Genomic DNA, 16,481 nt, shown 5'->3' with positions numbered 1-16,481 from the left:
TGACTTTACTGAGTAGGGGGCTTGGACTCTTCTGTCTTTGGATGTTATTACAAACTCAAACAAATGTTGCATTTCACTTCTCTGGGATTAAAAGACAAATATTCAATCTGTACTGGAACCAAACTGTGTTTCCTTGAATGGGTGCAATTTTCTTATAGCCGAAGCTTGCCCCGGAGAGCCGGGCCATGTTGGGAACGTGTGGGGCTGCGGAGGGAAGGAGGAAAGCCCCCGAAAGCTGTGGTGCTGAGCCACCTGGGGGGCCCCATGAGCTCGTAGGGTTTCAAAAGTCAGCCCCCACGGGCTCAAATCGGCCTGGCTTTGGGGTGGGAGAAGCTACTGCCCTGTTGGGCTCAGGCCTGTTCCCCTTCTGGCTTTGTGCCCCTGGGGTCTGGCAGGGCGCTGACTCGCTGGCTGCAAGGTGAGCCCCTCGCAGCGGCTCCCGGCGGGATTCTCTGGTGTCCTGTAGAGGCCGTGCTCGCCCCGCAACGTCCCTGCCCTGGGGATGCTCAGAGCCTATTCACAGGTCTTGTAGGGGGCCGTGTCCTTGGGCTGCATCTCCCCTTCCAGAGGGAAAGCTCTCGTGGAGGGGTGGATGCGCAGACGGGAAACCTGGCCAAGGTGAGGGCTGCTGAGCTCAGGAGGGCGAAGGGCTGAGGTGCGGCAGGCTGGGGCGAGCCAGGCTGCAGGCCTTGAGCTTTTGGGGGTAGGGACTTAAGCTGAAAAAATACAAAGAAAATTTCCCCTTTGAAATTGCAGATTCTCTCCTACTTCTTGCATAGTGGAAAAAGGGGGAACAAGATTCAACCCAGAGACACCAGGGGGTGTTTTTTTCTGCAGTCTTCTAGTGAAAATAATAAATGAGGATAATATAGAATTTCATAATGAAGGCTCATTTAAAAAAAAATCACAACCGGGGGAAAATAAGAGCAGCTGAAACATTTGGGAAAAATATAAATGTTTGCAATATATTTTCTGAAAGCCATTAAATATTTATTATTATTATTATTATTATTTTTTGGTAATGAAAGAAGGAATTATCTTCTCAGCCTGAGCCCTGCCTGCACATCAGGAATGGTGGAAGACAGCCGATGGGCACAGGGAAGGAGCTGGGGGCTGAATCTTGTCCGAGGACTGCCAGGCTGTGTCCCAGGCAGAGGGGAAGCTGGATTCAGGTGCTGCTGCAGGATTAGGCTCTTGCAGGATGCCGGAGGTGCATCCCCTTGCATTGCACAGGGAAGGAGGCAATGCATTACTTGCAGTGAGCATCAACCCTATCAGTCCCCTTTTGCTGCGCAGTACATTTGTGCCCTGCGCAGGCTGGTTTCTTTAATAGCTGCTTGTTTAAGTGTTGCTGGTCGCGCTGGGCACCAAGAGATGCTGGCGGACAGCTGATGTGTTATTTAATGAGTGGGTTTCTTTCCTAGGCTTATATTAAACCATCACTTATCTACTTAACAAGTTTGGGACTGCAGCAAATGTTGATCCCTCTGGGCACAGGGGAGCGCAGCGGCGGGCGCACAGCACAGCCCCTGAAACACCAGCGCAGCCGAGGGGTGCTGCGGCCTCCTCACAGGGGCTCTCAGTGTGATTAGGGGCTTAGGAGAGTTTGCAAATCCTGGCTGGTGGCTTCACCCCTGTGGAGAGGGGTCTGTCCCCAGGTAAGAGCTGCAGTCGCTGAGATCAGGGGGTCTAAATGGGCTTTGGGACAAACGGGACCTGGCAAATATTGGCCTCTGAGCAGCACAGCCTGGGCTGGCAGTACTGAAGAGGCTGGGACGGCATGGCCCTGTGGGGCAGCCCCCACTGGTGACTGCCTTGTCCTGGCTGAGGGGCTGCGGGGACCGTGCCAGGAGCACCATGGCTTTGGCTCACCGAGGGGCGCAGGGCAGGCTCGCACCGGGCTCGGGGACTGGCTCCCAAGCAAACATGGGGCTGAGGCCTTTAGAAACAGTCTGGTCCTGGGAAGGGGAGAGGCATTCCTGGCCTTGCCCCCATTGCGGACATCTCCCACCTTGTCCCCCAAAGCTCCTCTGTGAAGCGGGGCAGTGCAGCTGCCCCTGGGGCCTGCTGCCTTGTCTGGGACGATGTGCTCCAGAGCAACCTGCGTTTCCCAAGGGCCTTATTTACAGAGCAATTACAAGGGCAGTCTGGGTACTGCCACCCACGGAGGAGCATGGGCACACACCCCAGATGCACAGCCACAGCGAGCAAAGAAATCCTTCAGGGTGCCGGGGATGAAGTACCGACACTACCTCTGCACGCCAGCAGAGGCACAGATGAGGGATGCTGCACGTAGTACTGAAGAGTGCTTTAATTGCTCTATTCCCTCTTCCAGAAAAGCTGAAAACATCAGTCAACTTTCAGCAACAGATGAGAAAGCAGTAAGAAGCGAGAAAATTTGGCTCTGCAGCTCCTCCCCAACACATGGGAACAAATAAAGGTGTTAATGAGTTAGTGATGGCTGCTCCTAAAGGCATGTAGCAGTCTGGAGCTCTCTAAGCTACCCAATGGGAGACATGAACCCAGCAGGAAACCCCTCCAAGGCCTGGCTGCTGACTGCACGCTTCTTGCTGTGCCTCTAGGACAAGCGTGGCCAGCACTGAACAGGAGCAACTCCACAGCACTGGCCCAGGAGCTCCCACGAGCCTGATGACCTCTTCCTTGCTGGGTTGAGTCAAGGCAAGAAAACACCCAGGGTTTTAATTTGAGAAGATGTGGGGGACAAAGGGGACGTGGAGGATTGGTTTAGTATTGGGATTTAACACCAGCGTGACACTACGAGGCTGCTGATCGTATGACGTCAGGGAGGCAGGAGCCCTGGGCACAGGTGACTCCAGGTGTCACACCCAGGGAAGGCTCCCAACGCCGAACGACCCGCAGCCCAGCGTGGCGGACACGCAGACCCGCTCACTCTGGCTGTGGCGTGTAACGCAGGTACTTCTTGCCCGATGGGAGGTCCTTGGTGAAGACTCCTTTGGGGAACAGCTTCTTGGCTTCATTGTCAGGTAAGGTGGGAATGACCATGACGCTGTCACCAGGCTGGGGAGCAAATAGGAACCATGAGAGCAGCAGAGGAACTGGCAGGCTTGGCTGCAGGTGGCATGTCCCTGCTGGCAAGTGATGTGTCACCTTCCCTGTGAACGCTCAGCCCCAGCGCCCCAGGTATGTCCCCTGCAGCTCTGTCCATAGCCAGTAGTGAAGACTGAGTGGGAGATGCACCAGGAGGTGTGGACGATGCAGAAAAGGAGAGCTGCTCCATCTGCCAACCCTGCCAGTGGGACCCCATGGTGCAGCCCTCCCCATGGTACTGCCAAGCAAACGGGCAGCACGAGGAGGGGAGCTCAGCACGGGGTCTCTACAGCTCATCTGTGCTCCTTGCTGAGCAGGGCGCACGGCAAGGCCTGCATCTGCTCATCCACTCCTATTGCTCAGGCTCCCCTGGAAAGGCAGCACTTGGCCAGGCTGAGCCCTAGCGCTTTCTTGGAGCAGGGGTGGTGGGTGAGCTGGCCCAAAACTGCTGACAGCTTATGCTGTGCTGCAAGGGGAACTGCCTGCAGGGACCTCCTGATCAGATAGAGTGGGCGTTTGGGCCATCGCTTCTCTCTGAGAGCTTGGTCCTGCCTCATAACAGAAGTACTAAATGCCTAGGACTTTGGGGGACCCTGTAGCAGCAGGAGGGTGTCCTCTGGCCCCAGACAAGTAGGCTTCTCTGGTATCAGCTGTCAAAGCCAGCAGCAGGACAGGTCCAAGAGCTGAGCAGCTCTGCCAGGCCAGGGAAATGCTGGCTAGCTAAAGTGCACTGCTTGTTCTTGCTTTTTATTGGATGCCCAAACTATTTTTTGGAGTTTTAAATAATGCTTCTGAACTGGAACGGCAGCTAAGCCACTTCAGTTAGTTATTTTCCACAAGGCTAGGATCTGGTGTGTACCTGCTGGGCAAAGTGGGCCTGAGCCCATATTGGCCTTTCCTTGCTCAAAGGGAGCAGAGCAGTGTGCCAGCCCAGGAACCAGCTACCCTGCGCTTACTGCTTTCTTGGTTTGTGACACTGACTTTGAGCGGAGTTTGGCCTGGCAGCTGACGCCCAGTAACGCTCACTCTTATCATGGACAGCAAGGGCAGGACCTGCCTTGCCCCAGAGCTCAAGTACTGCTAGCCTGAAGGAACAGGCTCCATATCTGCCAGCACCTGGGACTGAGGAGAGGGAAGGGAAGATTCTGGCTAACTCCAGACTGCAATGGCCCTGGAGCCTGTGCTGGGATCCAACTCAAATCCCAGGATCTCGGTAGCTCCCCCCACGCTGCAGCCCCCCCAAGGGGGGGCGATTGATGTTTCAGTGCACCTCTGCATCACCCACCCGCTGCAGTGCTGGGCTGCAGGCTCTGCTCCCCTCCTCACCTTCCAGTTCACAGGTGTAGCGACCTTCTTGTACGCCGTCAGCTGCAGGGAGTCCACCACTCTCAGGATCTCATCAAAGTTTCTCCCAGTGGTGGCTGGGTAGAGGATGGAGAGTTTCAGCTTCTTATCTGGGCCAAAAACGAACACCTGAGCACAGGGAGACAGGGTCAGGTTCCTGGGCACCCTCAGGGTCGAGCAGTGTATACATGTCCTACAGCTCCACTGGATCTGCCCAGCCCTCCTGCTCCTCCCTCTCCTGGGAGGTGTCCTGCCAAGACCCCGTTTGATCACAGGTCCTTGGGACAGTGGAGACACTGTGATGGTTATCTCCTAGAACAACTAGTGCCCCCCACCCTGGCACAGGAAATGTGGTGTTTGTTCTGAGAGCTTGTTTACAACGTCAGGTTATTTCACTACTTGAAACATTTCCTCCCCACCCCAGCCTGTGCCCCTTCTAACGCAAGCGCTGAAGGGGAGAGGGAAAGTCCAGCACATCAAAGACTTGCAGGATGTCCCCTCTCTGCCTAGACCGGCACAACCAGGATGAGCTGGTGGCAACAGTGAGACAGAGCCATTCCCAGCAAGACAGGGCTGTGCTCAGCCTCTTCTTGCAGCACAGCCCATGGATCTAGCCCAGGGAAGTTAACCCAGCTTCCGAGGATGGTCATGTCCATGCAGGTAGGCTGCCCCCATCTCCATGCCCCAGACAGGGCAGGATGGCAACTCATGCCTACTGCTGCAGTGCTCCAAGGCCAGAGCACGGTCAGGGTACTCACCACGCGGGCAGTCAGGGGCATGCCGTCCTTGTCCCGCTCGTCTGGGTCCAGCATGCCCAGCTTGACAGCAAGCTCCCGCTTGGCATCGGCAATGATAGGGAAGGGGAGTTTCTCCTCGGGCTGGTCCCCATTGTATGCGTTGATGTCCTGCAGAGAGAAGCCATTGGCATGCTCATGCTCCCCATCTTGGGTACCATCATGCTGGGGACGGAGGCCAGGCAGGCAGACCTCCATGCAGTGGAGGTGTGCAGGTGAACGTGTGTGGCACAGGCTCTGGTGGTGTCATGCAGTCTTTAACCACTATTTTGGCATGGGCGGATGCCTCACCTGCTCTCTTACCCCAGCTGTGCTCTGATGTGGGCCAGGCCTGCTCCTGTGCACAGCACCTCTTCCCTCTACACACTGATGCCAGGACTGACACCTCCCCATGCTGTGTCCCTGTCACCATGACCCCTGCGGAGGGGCTGCACAGCCACAGCCAGGTGCCTGTGGCCTTCCATGAAGTTTCTAGTTGCCCAGCTTCACCCGGGCACACAGAGGTAGGAAAAGTCCTGCCTGTGCTGGTGACACAGGGGCATTTACCCACCTTGCTCTGAGAATGGAGGTCCCTCTTCGAGCCCTCTCCCAGAAAGTGAGCCAGCATGACTGACAGATGTGTTGATATAGCACCTGAACTGGACTGTGCTCTTAAAGAACAGTTTTTCCAGTGGTAGAGCAAACCAGTGACTCTAGAGCTAACAAAGCTCACATCAAACACTTCACAGATTTTGTGCAAGGGGGCCAGGTCCACTCAACAAGTCACTTCTATCTTAACGAAAGGCTCTGGAAAATGCAGTGAAAGTCTGAGCGCATATGCTGGGTTGCAGCTTGATTTTTTGACAGTATCGGGGAACAGGAGAGAAAACAACCATCACCTTCAACAGCTGCCTACACTCTCCCTCATGACCTTGGTCTATGAGGTTGCTCCCTGTGCTAGTCCAAACTTGGTCTGTATTACAGGGAATTTGTATTTTTAGCCTCCCTGAAACTGGTCTGGATTTGGCCAAAACATTCAAGTTTTCCTTGTAATCTGGGGCAACTCCCATAGGGATTGGGCTGAGCCACAGCAGGGCTGGGAGTAGCCTGCTCAAGGCAGCACAAGCAGAGCAGCTGGCAGCATTAAAGCAAGTGTGAATTCAAGGTCACCGCCCCAAAACAGAGCTATCTTTTTCCATTCTCCTTTTGCTACAAGTGAACAAAACCAACTCCAGCGCTGACCTAAGCCTCTCCCACAGCACTGTGGTGTGTTATCGGTTGAGCTGGCAATGTGAGTGTACAAGCGTCTGCCTCCCTCAGGCTTTGAAGGTAGGGGAGCAGGCTGGGCCTTGCTCGGGGGGAACACAGGGAGGGAAGGGTTGGAAATGCTTCCCTTTGGCACTGCCAGCTGCTCTCAGATCATGCCAGAGGCAGCAAGAGCAGGCCCAGCGCTGGTCCTCAGCCCTCCCAGGCTGATGGTGGTGACGTGGGGGGCCATAACCCTGCCCTGGCGAGCACTGGCTGCTCAGGATGCTGCAAGCAGGTCAGAGGGTGCACACGTGGCAGGATGTTTCCTTTGCAGCTTTTCTCTTCACTTGCTTTCTCCCCAGAGCCTTCACAGGTCAGCACTGCACTGCCAAAAGGGGCTGTTCGTCTCGGCTTGGCTGTGTGTATTTCCCAGTTGAGTCCTGTGCGACGGCAGTACGTGCACCCATCCTTACAGAGCCAGCTGAGGCCAGGAACACGTTTCTGCTTGCCTCCACTAGCAGCCCTTTCCTCGTAGCCACAAGGACAGCCAGCTGGGCAGTGAGGACAGGAGCAGGACATCCCCCTGCCCTGCCCCAAACACTGAACACCACCACTTAGGAGGAGTTCCTCGGCTGATGCTGCGACATGTTCACTCTCTCACTCTTTCCACATCCCCAGAAGGTCTCTGAACTCCTCTAGAGCATAAGATTCATGGACAGACCCTTTTTGCAACTTATACTTATGAATTTTAGTGAGGGCCCAGCCTGTCTTGTGTTCAACAAAGCGGAAAGCAGAGGCAGAAACAAGTGACTCCAGCAAGCCAGTGACGTGGGAGGTACCTCTCTCTATACAGGCCTCTTGAATGAGTGAGAATCAGTCACTGGAACAAGCACGGGTGGCTCTGCAAAAGCTCAGTGAACAGACCAAGTCTTGCAGGAGCAGAAGTCTCTCTCTGTCTCAAGCTGAATTAGTTTCTTCTGCCCCAAAGATAACCCGCCTTTCCTTTGCTTTTGCTCCCCCTTCCCTCCCAGCGTTGGCCAGTGTGTGCCTGCTGTATCGTGCCTATTGGCTTGAACCCTGTGATCAGAATGTCGCTGGGATGCGCTCAGATTTTCTGACTTCATTTCTCCTAACTCACCTCCCTGAAGAGTTGCAAGAAGAAATCTTGTACCAGGACAGGACGCTACTCTCTGGAAATGTGCAGTATGGCACTTTGCTGTTAAATTGCAACAGTCAAAGTCCTGAGACTTACTACAGAGCTGTTCTTACAGGCCCCAGGCATGAGAGTGGTTTAATGAGTAAAGAAGAGCTGCTGTAAACTTCTACCTAAACTTGCGCAGTTTGAGTCCAGTCAGGATTTAAAAAAATTGTTTGGCAATCTCCGTTCAGTTGGCTCAGACAACTGTTTGCAATAGCATCTGCTGCCCTTCAGCTGTGTAAGGGAAATGGGAAAGGACTCTAATATGATGCATGTCCCGCCCAGAGCAGAAGTCTTGCTCCTTTCCAGAGCCAGACAGCTTATCCGCACGCTAACACTGCAAAGAAAATCATCAGTCATAGATTTAAAGGAATAAAGGTTTTCTCCATGGGTGTTCAGCACCATATCCTCCTCCACCTGCCAAGTGACAATTCATCCTCAGGATTTCTGTATCACAAGTCACAGGACTATCTGAAAAATCTTTTCTGCTTGGAGCAGTTTAAGTTGTCCAGCAATAACCTTTATTGCTGCAGCACTCTTGATGGTACACTGAAAGGTGAGAAAGTGGGAACAAGTCCTGTGCATAAAACTCTGCTCTTCTGAAAAGCAACAATCAAATCCTACTGATTATAACTCATTCCAAAATGCACGTAACTTCATCACCCAGGGGATCTCTGTACAAACAGTGCCATAAACCCTACCCTCTTGTGCAACAGGACACGCAGAGTCATTCACTTCCCTATGAACTATTTTTCTTTCCAGAGTCCAAGCTGAAACCAGACACTGCAGGGGAAATTTAGTCACCCCTGACTCATGGAGGCTAAGGCACTGGTGACTAAAGAGAGCATCGAAAGCACATGCCAGTCACCCCTGCAGTGACCGTTGGGCTCAGAGGAGAATTTGAGCTCTCTACGTGCCACAGACCAGGTGCCCCTGCCCCTGGTGCAGATGCCCTGGTTAATCCTGCCTAAGGAGCTTGTGCATTCAGCCAAGTCTTGGAGAAGCAGTGCATGGACTGGGAAGGCTGAGAAACCTGGAGCAAGCCCCTAAGCCTTGGCTAGGGATGGCTAAGAACAGTGATATCTTTTGCTGGGAAAGCATGGATTGGCAAAGTGACGTGACAGCTATTGGTCATGCTGTAGTCTACAAGCCTGCTTGTTGCTGCTAGATGAGCTGTCCCTGCCTAGTTTATCTCCTTTCCTATCTGCTCACTGAAATTTGGCAGCAAGGAAAGCAGAGGTTTTTCTGTTCTTTCATGCAGAATTTTAGCCATCCATTCCTTGCTGCCCATTTGCTTCCTCGCAGGCAGTACTCTAGATGAAAACAGCTTCTTCCTCTCAGTACTTTTAGTAGCTTCATCCAAAGACAAAGCGTGAGTGTATAGAGGAATGTTGCACAGAGATCTGTTTGCCAAAAGCTTTGCTTGACACAAGGACTTGAGTTGAGGATGAGATCTAGTAAAGGATGTTGCAGTTTTTCCACCTCAGGCTAGCATCTAATGCAGGCTGCTTTTGTCCAGACAGGCATCTGCTACTAGGTCTTGGTATCTCCCTTCAAGCTCTTTTTTCCTCCGTGGCTGGGCTGGAGAACCTTTGGGGCATTGTCCATAGTCTCAGACTCACAGCAGGCCTTAAAGGCTGCTTTCCTAGTTCTTCTCTTTGGCTCTCTGCATTATTTCAAGTTCTTCTCTGCTTTGTCAAGGACCTCTCCTAGCATTTCAAAGGTGTGCAACAATGTTAATGAATGGGATTGGAGTCATCCTAGGGTTTCCTGCATGTAATGTCACTGTTTGACAGTTTAGAAGTCCTCCCTTCACCCTCCCCTGTACAGCCTTAAGAGGCAGACGTACTGCCCAGTCAGCCTCCAAAGCAGCACTGGGGAAGCCTTCGTCCTCCACTCCTGTTAAGCAGATGGCAGAGTTGTCACCAGGGAAAGGATCACATTTATGGCTCAGGTTTAAGAGCAGAGCAATTGCACCCTTGTCCTCCCTTAGCCCTGTGATGCACACTGGCTGAGTTCATTGCTCCTCCATCCTTCCTATGCCGCTCATGATGTTGCGACCTGGCACATGCCCCCATTCCCAAGTGGAGAGCCCCAGTCTCTGCGCTGAAGCAGCTTCAAGCCTTTGAGCAGCCTTTTTTCCCCTCTGCTGCATGCATACTGCATCCAAACCTTTCCTTGTACCCCCGGGAGCCTGTGAGATGAGCAATTTCAAACACAGGCTGCATGAGAGAGTCAAATCTGCTATGGATTTATCCATGCCAATTTGAACTTTTGCTTTGGCTGTGTTTAACAGTTCTCCTTTTGACAGATGCTGAGCTGACATTTCTAAACCACTGTCTCCGAGGCCTCTCCCTACCCTGACGGAAAGTTCACTACTGTGATGCACAGCTCATGCTGTTGCCCTCTGCCTTCCTCTGCAGTTGTCCTGGAAGGTTTTCCAAAACTGCTGTCTCCCATCAGTCAGCACTGCAAAGCCGCTCTGCAACTCCTGGTTCTACCTGAGGCTATGCTGAATAATCCTGTAGCGTCAGCAAACTCAGCTCGTTGTTCACCTCTTTACCGGATCATCTGATTATGCTAAACCATACATGTCCCTGCAGACCCTCGGGGGAGCTCAATGCTGCCTTCCCTCCCTCGACACAATTATCGCTTCCTCCTATCTCCCAACAAGAATGGACAAGAGAGCCTTCCCTTTCACAGCTGATTTCATTCAAAATTCTTGGAAATTCAAGGATTTTATAGTCAGCAATATGCGTATAGTCCTTCCACGGGCTCTAACAAACTGGGATATGAGATTCCCTTACATCAGCCAAACCAAAACTTTCTGTTACATTTAATGGAATGTATCTGCTAATTCAACTGGTGGTTTTGGCCAGTTTGACCAATGCGGAAGTCTGATTTACTGATGGGGGTTTCGTATGTTTTCCTCAAGCAGTTCTGAGACCTGGCATCAAATCTGCCGTGCTCCATTCAGGTACAAAGGCCAATTTAAGCAATAGAGAGTAATTGGGCAATTTCTCAGCAAGTCAAACATGAACTCTCAAACATGAACTAACGTTTGAGTGGGGAAGTTGCTTTACCACCTCTCTCATTACACACAAGCATCACCAGCCCCCTGCAAATCATGTGAGAATGTTCCCAAGTTCAAGAGTTAGCAAAGAGGCTGATAATTCACTTAGGTTTTTTGTGCTCTGACCGTATCTTTCTGAAATGCTCATTTTATACCCCTATCACCTGTCAGCCCTGGAGTCAGACTCCCTGGCAGCACACCATTGCTGAGGCTCCATTTTAAGTTTTTCATTAGTCTCTCTTTTGTTCCTTCAGCAAGTTATTTTGTTGTCATCTTTTTTTTTTTTTTTCCCTTACTGTGGTTTTATATTTAACATGCTCCTACTTGCGGTTTTATGTTTAACATGCCCCTATTTATTCTTTTTTCTCTCTTTCCTGCCTGGACATGAACTGCACCCTTTGAAGCCATTCAGTTCTCACACCTTCTTTACTTTTCTGTTTTACTGCAGAGCTTTTTTAGGGACTGTGGATAGACTACCTTCCTCTGAGCTTTTGACACTGCCTCGTACACCTTGCATGCATTTTACCCTTTTTGGTGTTCAACAGGAGAGCTGTAATAGCACTTTCTCCTTGTTGCAAAGCATCAGTGCACAGGGGGTCTGCAGTACTCACTGACATACTTGGCTCACTTAACTGAACTTTAAACCAGTCCTAAGGGATGTACCTTGGTGTTTGTACCCCAGTGAGTTTCCAAAGTGCCTGTCACACAAGGACAGCCAGGAGCATTACTTTGTATGTCTTGTTTTCTAGACCTGTTAGCTGCACAGAAAGAAATGCACGTGCTCGAGCCAACTTTTGGAGCACTTCACAAAAATGGGATACCTGTGCAGACCTCTCTCTACTGTTCCCATTTGGAATTTTAGCATCCCCTATCCTACATGCTTTGAGATTCAAATATCTTAAACGTTATCCTCAGAAGATGTGTAATTCCAAGGCTGTGCTCATCTCTGTGTGGGCTTTTCCTCTGGCCTTTCGCATAAACGCTCCTCTGCTGCAAGGCAGCCGCACAAGCTCCTTTTGTCTCCCCGTGCCCCGTACCTTGCTCCAGGAGAGGTGGTCTTCGACACTGTCAATGGAGAGGGCGATCATCTTCACGTTGCGCTTGCTGAACTCTGGTGCTAGCTTCGCTGCCTGGCCAAGCTCTGTGGTGCAGACGGGCGTGAAGTCCCGGGGGTGAGAGAAGAGGATGCCCCATCTGAAAGAAGAGGGCAGGCGATGGCATTAGGGTGAGCTGTTGTTCCGATTTGCCATGTGGACAAAGAGCTCTACATACTGCATTGGACAGAGGCCAAATGCAGCAGCTAAGGGAACAGCTTGTCTCCCCGCTAAGTGGAGAAGGAAATCCTGTCCCAGGAACTCCTTCTTCCCTAGCGCTGGAAGCCTTCAGAAGAGAAGCCCCATTCATCACGCTCTGAGGAACTCCAGCCTCACAACCCCTCTCCTCCCTCCTACCAAGAGATGCTGGAACAGCCCACATTTCCTAAAGCGGAGACAGACACGATGCCATGCAAGCAAAGTCTGTGAGAGCCATGTGTATGCGCCATACCCCAGAGACCACACAGATGCCAACCTGAAGGCCATGTTATTGCAAAGATCGCTGCTGGTTTATAAAGCTCATATTTACTATGCTGTACACCTCATAAATCACCATGAGGAGAAATACCCATTTATATCATGCAACTTAAAGGAACAGGATAGGACCAAACCTTAACCCAACTGCTGCTGTGAACTTCCAAACGTACTTCATTAAAAATTAAGAAGTAATCAATTAAGAGGGGATGCTAGAAGTCAACACTACATTATGGCTGCAGTTTTAACAATACTGCCACCTTGCTATCGCCCAGCACTTGCCATCAGTGGATTTCTTAGGCTTTCCAAAGCAGGCAAATACTGTTCATCCAATTTTAAAGATGAGGAAACTGAGGCACAGAGAAAGGCAGCAATATGACACAGCAGGCCAGCGACTGGAGAGAAACAGGACTTGTGTCTACCAGGCCTCTGATCACAACACCATGCTGCAAATAGCTCTAATCCATGGAGTTTATGACAAAACAGCTCATAACTCTCAGGAGTTTCCAGAGGCTAATCCAAAGCCAGGCCCCAGCACTTAAAACTTTCTGCCCAGGAATCGTACCATTTCTATGTAAAACTTAGCTCAACATTTACAGGTCTTACTGCACAGCTTGTCACCTGGCCCCCAGCGGTCCATACATACAGCTGTATGTCACAGCAGTTGAAGCAAGTCCTGCCTCAGTGGTTTGCAAACAGAGCTGGAGGGATGAAGCAAGGTACCCTGCAGCTCTGGCAGAGCTGTGCAATTACCATAGCTCTTAATGAAGTTACGGGGCAGCTTCCCAGTCACTGGTGTTACAGTGTGTCTTACACAATGTTATGCTACTTGAATAAAAAGGTAGCAAACTGCTGAGCAGATGCTGTCCAAGAAGTCTGCTATGTGTATGATTAGGCTGGAACAGCCAGTTTTACAAAATCCTGCAAGCAACACCTTATTTTCTCATTTAAACTAACAAGTTTCCTTTTATCTGGTTTGCCCAGCTCTGCAGTGCCAAAAGGAGTGGACTCAAAATGCTGCATCAAGTGTGCCAAGCCCTGCAGGAAGCACGTGTGTCCCAGCAGCGCGGTGCCAGACCCCTCCTGTTTGTGCCAGAAATGGAGCAACAGGCTTTGCAGGACATTGTGCCCAAAGGTACGTGGCTTTGCATGCCGGGCTCAAACAGAATCGGAGCCCTTTGCCACGGCTCGATTACACGCCTTCGCATGTACATGGGCTCACTCACAAAGGACGTACGTGACACCTGAGCTGATCCCCAGGACTGGCCTGGACTCAGAGGCTGTTCCAGCAGGTCTGGCTTTGCTCCATGCTCAGGCTCACCAGACAGCCGTTTTACTGGTTTTCATCCAGGTTTTCAGAGTACCTCCTCCCTCTCTTCCAGGGCTCAGCCCACCCGTAGCAGAGCCCGCAGGAGGGGAGAGGCATCCTTGCGGCAGACCTCTGCCTGTCCTGCCTGACTCGCAAGGCAGAGCTCAGCCGTGCTCCAACAGGCATCTGTGCTGACACCCAGACCAAGCGTCATCCCCAGGGGACAGGACACGCAGCTTAGAGGTCAACATGGATCGTCATCGCCAAGTCTAACGTATCACACCTCCTCTGTGGGCCCCTGAGACCAGCAAGCTCCCTCCAATGACACGGGAAACGCTGTTAGCACGGCTCTACCAACTCAGAGGAGCCTGTATCTGCCTCACTACTGGCTGCCCCTGGAAAATCCCAGTGTCCGACTGCCCAGCACATAAGTGTGGTGGCCTCCCTAGCCTCAAACTGCATGCACTGAGAGGGCTGCCGCAAACATCGTCCAAAAAGACCACGGCAGAGGCTGGCACAGGCGTGCCTCCTTATTCCGGTCACGCTGCTTGTGGGCTGAGGCTGGTCTGCACACAGTGTACAAGGCCACGCTCATTTATGCCTCCCATCCAGGACTGAGCATAACTGACAGACTGCCAAAAACAACTCTCTTGTTTGTCTGCCTTAAAAAGCAAAGACTGACACTGTGATCAAACCAGCGGTTTCAAAACCTGTAGGAAATCCTTTGCACAGGCTACAAGGGCTCATTTCAGAGGCGTGCTGACTCCTTGCCCTGACAACAAGCCAAACCTGCAAGGCCCAGCTTTCCAACTGCAGAATAAAACCAGCTCCTTGGGAGCATGTGTCCTACATTACTATTCAGACTGAAGGGTAAACAGCCTTTTCTTCCTGGGGACAGTGTTAGGGTCACTCCCCCTCCCCTAAATCATCCACTCCATCCATACTGAGCATCCATCCGTGCTCATGAGGGACAGTTCAGAGTCCAGATGTGTTTCACCAAGGAAGGACTTCACTCACCCTGATAGCAGGCCATGAAAGCCTTCGATAAGAGCAATGTTACCAGGGGGACGCTCCCTGAACTCAGAATAGCAGCCAAACTCTTGGAGGAAGAGGTTTTACAGAACTTCCTTGTTACACCTCTAGAAATTAAAAAGCCTGTTTGGCTTTTCAGCATTCAACTGCAGCAATTGGGAGCCAAAAGAACGACACGACTGAAAGAGGAGAGCGGTACTCTCCCTCTGCTCTGGCACGGGCAGACACGGCGCAGCCGTGGCGAAAACAAGTGCACAGGACAATCACATAGCTTCACCATGACTTGCACAGTGCAGGTCCACAGGTCTGAGCCAGGCACTATCAAATATGGACCTGCCCAGGATCCTCCCAGAGAAGATACTTCTTGTTCAGGGAGCATAGGTTGTCCTAGCCCACTGGGCAGGTAGAATTGGCCACAATGCTTAAAGCAGTGGGTTTATAATTTGGCAGACAACTTCCTGGAGGCAAGTCACAGCCAGTCTTCTGATTCAAGATCTACCTTCACCCAAGCCAGACTTGCTCTTTCTGAGCTCAGACAGCTGAAGGAGAGATCAGGAAAGTTAATAAATGTTAACAAAAAGGAAACACCAAAGGGCTTATATTATGTAAATCAGATCATGGGAACTTGTTACTTATTCAGGATAGACTGAGAACAAGATTTTGAAGTCCCCCCTGCGAGGCTCCTTGGGAGCATTTCACCATGTGATCTGGTGAAACAGATGTTTTTTTGTTCAAAATCTCATCTTTCCCTTCTGTGCACAGAGGAGAAATGGGTGGGTTGGCACCTCCCTGGCCAACGGGTGGGATGAGCAGGGTCCGCAGGGAAGTGAGCTCCAGTTTGGGGGTCTGGCTCTGATGCAGCAGCCCTATGGGATGGTGCTTCATCTCCCACTGCCTGCGGCTCTGTGTGCGGGGGAAGACAGACCACCCTGATGTCAAATACTGGCGGAGGGGTCTGAAAGAGCACAGAGCTGGGGTGCTCAGCCCGCTGGGCTGGTCTTACAGATGGGATCTTGTGCTCCCATTTTCATCTGCTTTCACCTTCGCGAGCTCTGCTCTAGCCTGGCTGAGAGGGTCCTGGTGGTCTCAGCTCCCGGCTGTGCCACCCTCCCCTGTGGCTGGCACAGCCCGCGGGGGCCCAGATCCCGAGGCACTCGATCACAGGGGATCCCAATCCCAGAGACCCCAGTCCGGGGGGCTCCTGGGGCACCTGATCCTGGAGAGCTCTGGGGGGTCCCAGTCCCAGGGAACTCCAGGGGATCCCAGGCCACCCAATCTCAGAGGGCTCCTGGGGCACCCGATCCTGGAGAGCTCCAGGGGGTCCCGGGCCACCCCATCTCAGAGGGCTCCTGGGGTCCCAGGGCACCGATCCCAGAGAGCCCTGGGGGGTCCCAATCCCAGGGAACTCCAGGGGGTCCCCGGCCACCCCATCTCAGAGGGCTCCTGGGGATCCCGATCGTGGGGGATCCTGGGGTCCCAGGGCACCGATCCCGGAGAGCTCCGGGGGATCGCAGTGCTGGGGGATCCCGATCCCGGGGGACTCGCGGCCCACAGGCCCCGCGGTTCCGGTGGCGGCGGGCACAGAGGCCCCCCGCGCCCTCCGGGGGCCCCGTCCGGGGGGGTCCCCCGCCCTCCCCCCCGCCCAGCCCGCGGCGGCCGCCCTGCCCCCCGCGCCCGGTGCTCACGAGTCGCCCAGGAAGTCGTGGAAGCGGATGCGGCCCTGCGTGGTGTCCGCCTCGAAGTTGGGCGCCTCGTCGCCCAGCAGCAGGCCCGGCATGGCTGGTGGCACGGCGCGGTGTGGCGCGCGCGGCACTACGCAGCGCCGGCCCCTACCGTGCCGCCGGGGGCGGGGCCGGGGCGGGGATGG

The 16,481-nt window shown here is 52.8% G+C and overlaps 1 protein-coding gene across 1 annotated transcript; it reads right to left on the bottom strand.

Annotated features, from left to right (window-relative positions):
• Positions 1 to 2,293: 2,293 nt before the first annotated feature.
• Positions 2,294 to 16,470, bottom strand: PRDX6 (peroxiredoxin 6). The gene is made up of 5 exons (XM_067300712.1): positions 16,300 to 16,470; positions 11,743 to 11,899; positions 5,172 to 5,318; positions 4,396 to 4,542; positions 2,294 to 3,039 (listed from the first exon to the last, which is right to left on the bottom strand). Exons 1-5 carry the CDS (start codon positions 16,389 to 16,391, stop codon positions 2,908 to 2,910), a joined length of 675 nt encoding a protein of 224 aa, XP_067156813.1. The 5' UTR covers positions 16,392 to 16,470; the 3' UTR covers positions 2,294 to 2,907.
• Between the last annotated feature and the right edge of the window lie 11 nt (positions 16,471 to 16,481).

This window comes from Apteryx mantelli, chromosome 8 (assembly GCF_036417845.1).
Source record: "Apteryx mantelli isolate bAptMan1 chromosome 8, bAptMan1.hap1, whole genome shotgun sequence".
Taxonomy (NCBI): Eukaryota; Metazoa; Chordata; class Aves; order Apterygiformes; family Apterygidae; genus Apteryx; species Apteryx mantelli.
This window is presented reverse-complemented; position numbering and strand designations above follow the sequence as displayed.

Excerpts from the sequence above, each read along its gene's own strand:
- PRDX6 (XM_067300712.1), bottom strand. The coding sequence starts at position 16,391 with ATGCCGGGCCTGCTGCTGGGCGACGAGGCGCCCAACTTCGAGGCGGAC. Across the intron at positions 11,900-16,299 it reads CACGACTTCCTGGGCGACTC|ATGGGGCATCCTCTTCTCTC; the intron begins GTGAGCACCGGG and ends CTCTTCTTTCAG. Across the intron at positions 4,543-5,171 it reads TGCCCCTGACTGCCCGCGTG|GTGTTCGTTTTTGGCCCAGA; the intron begins GTGAGTACCCTG and ends CCCTGTGCTCAG.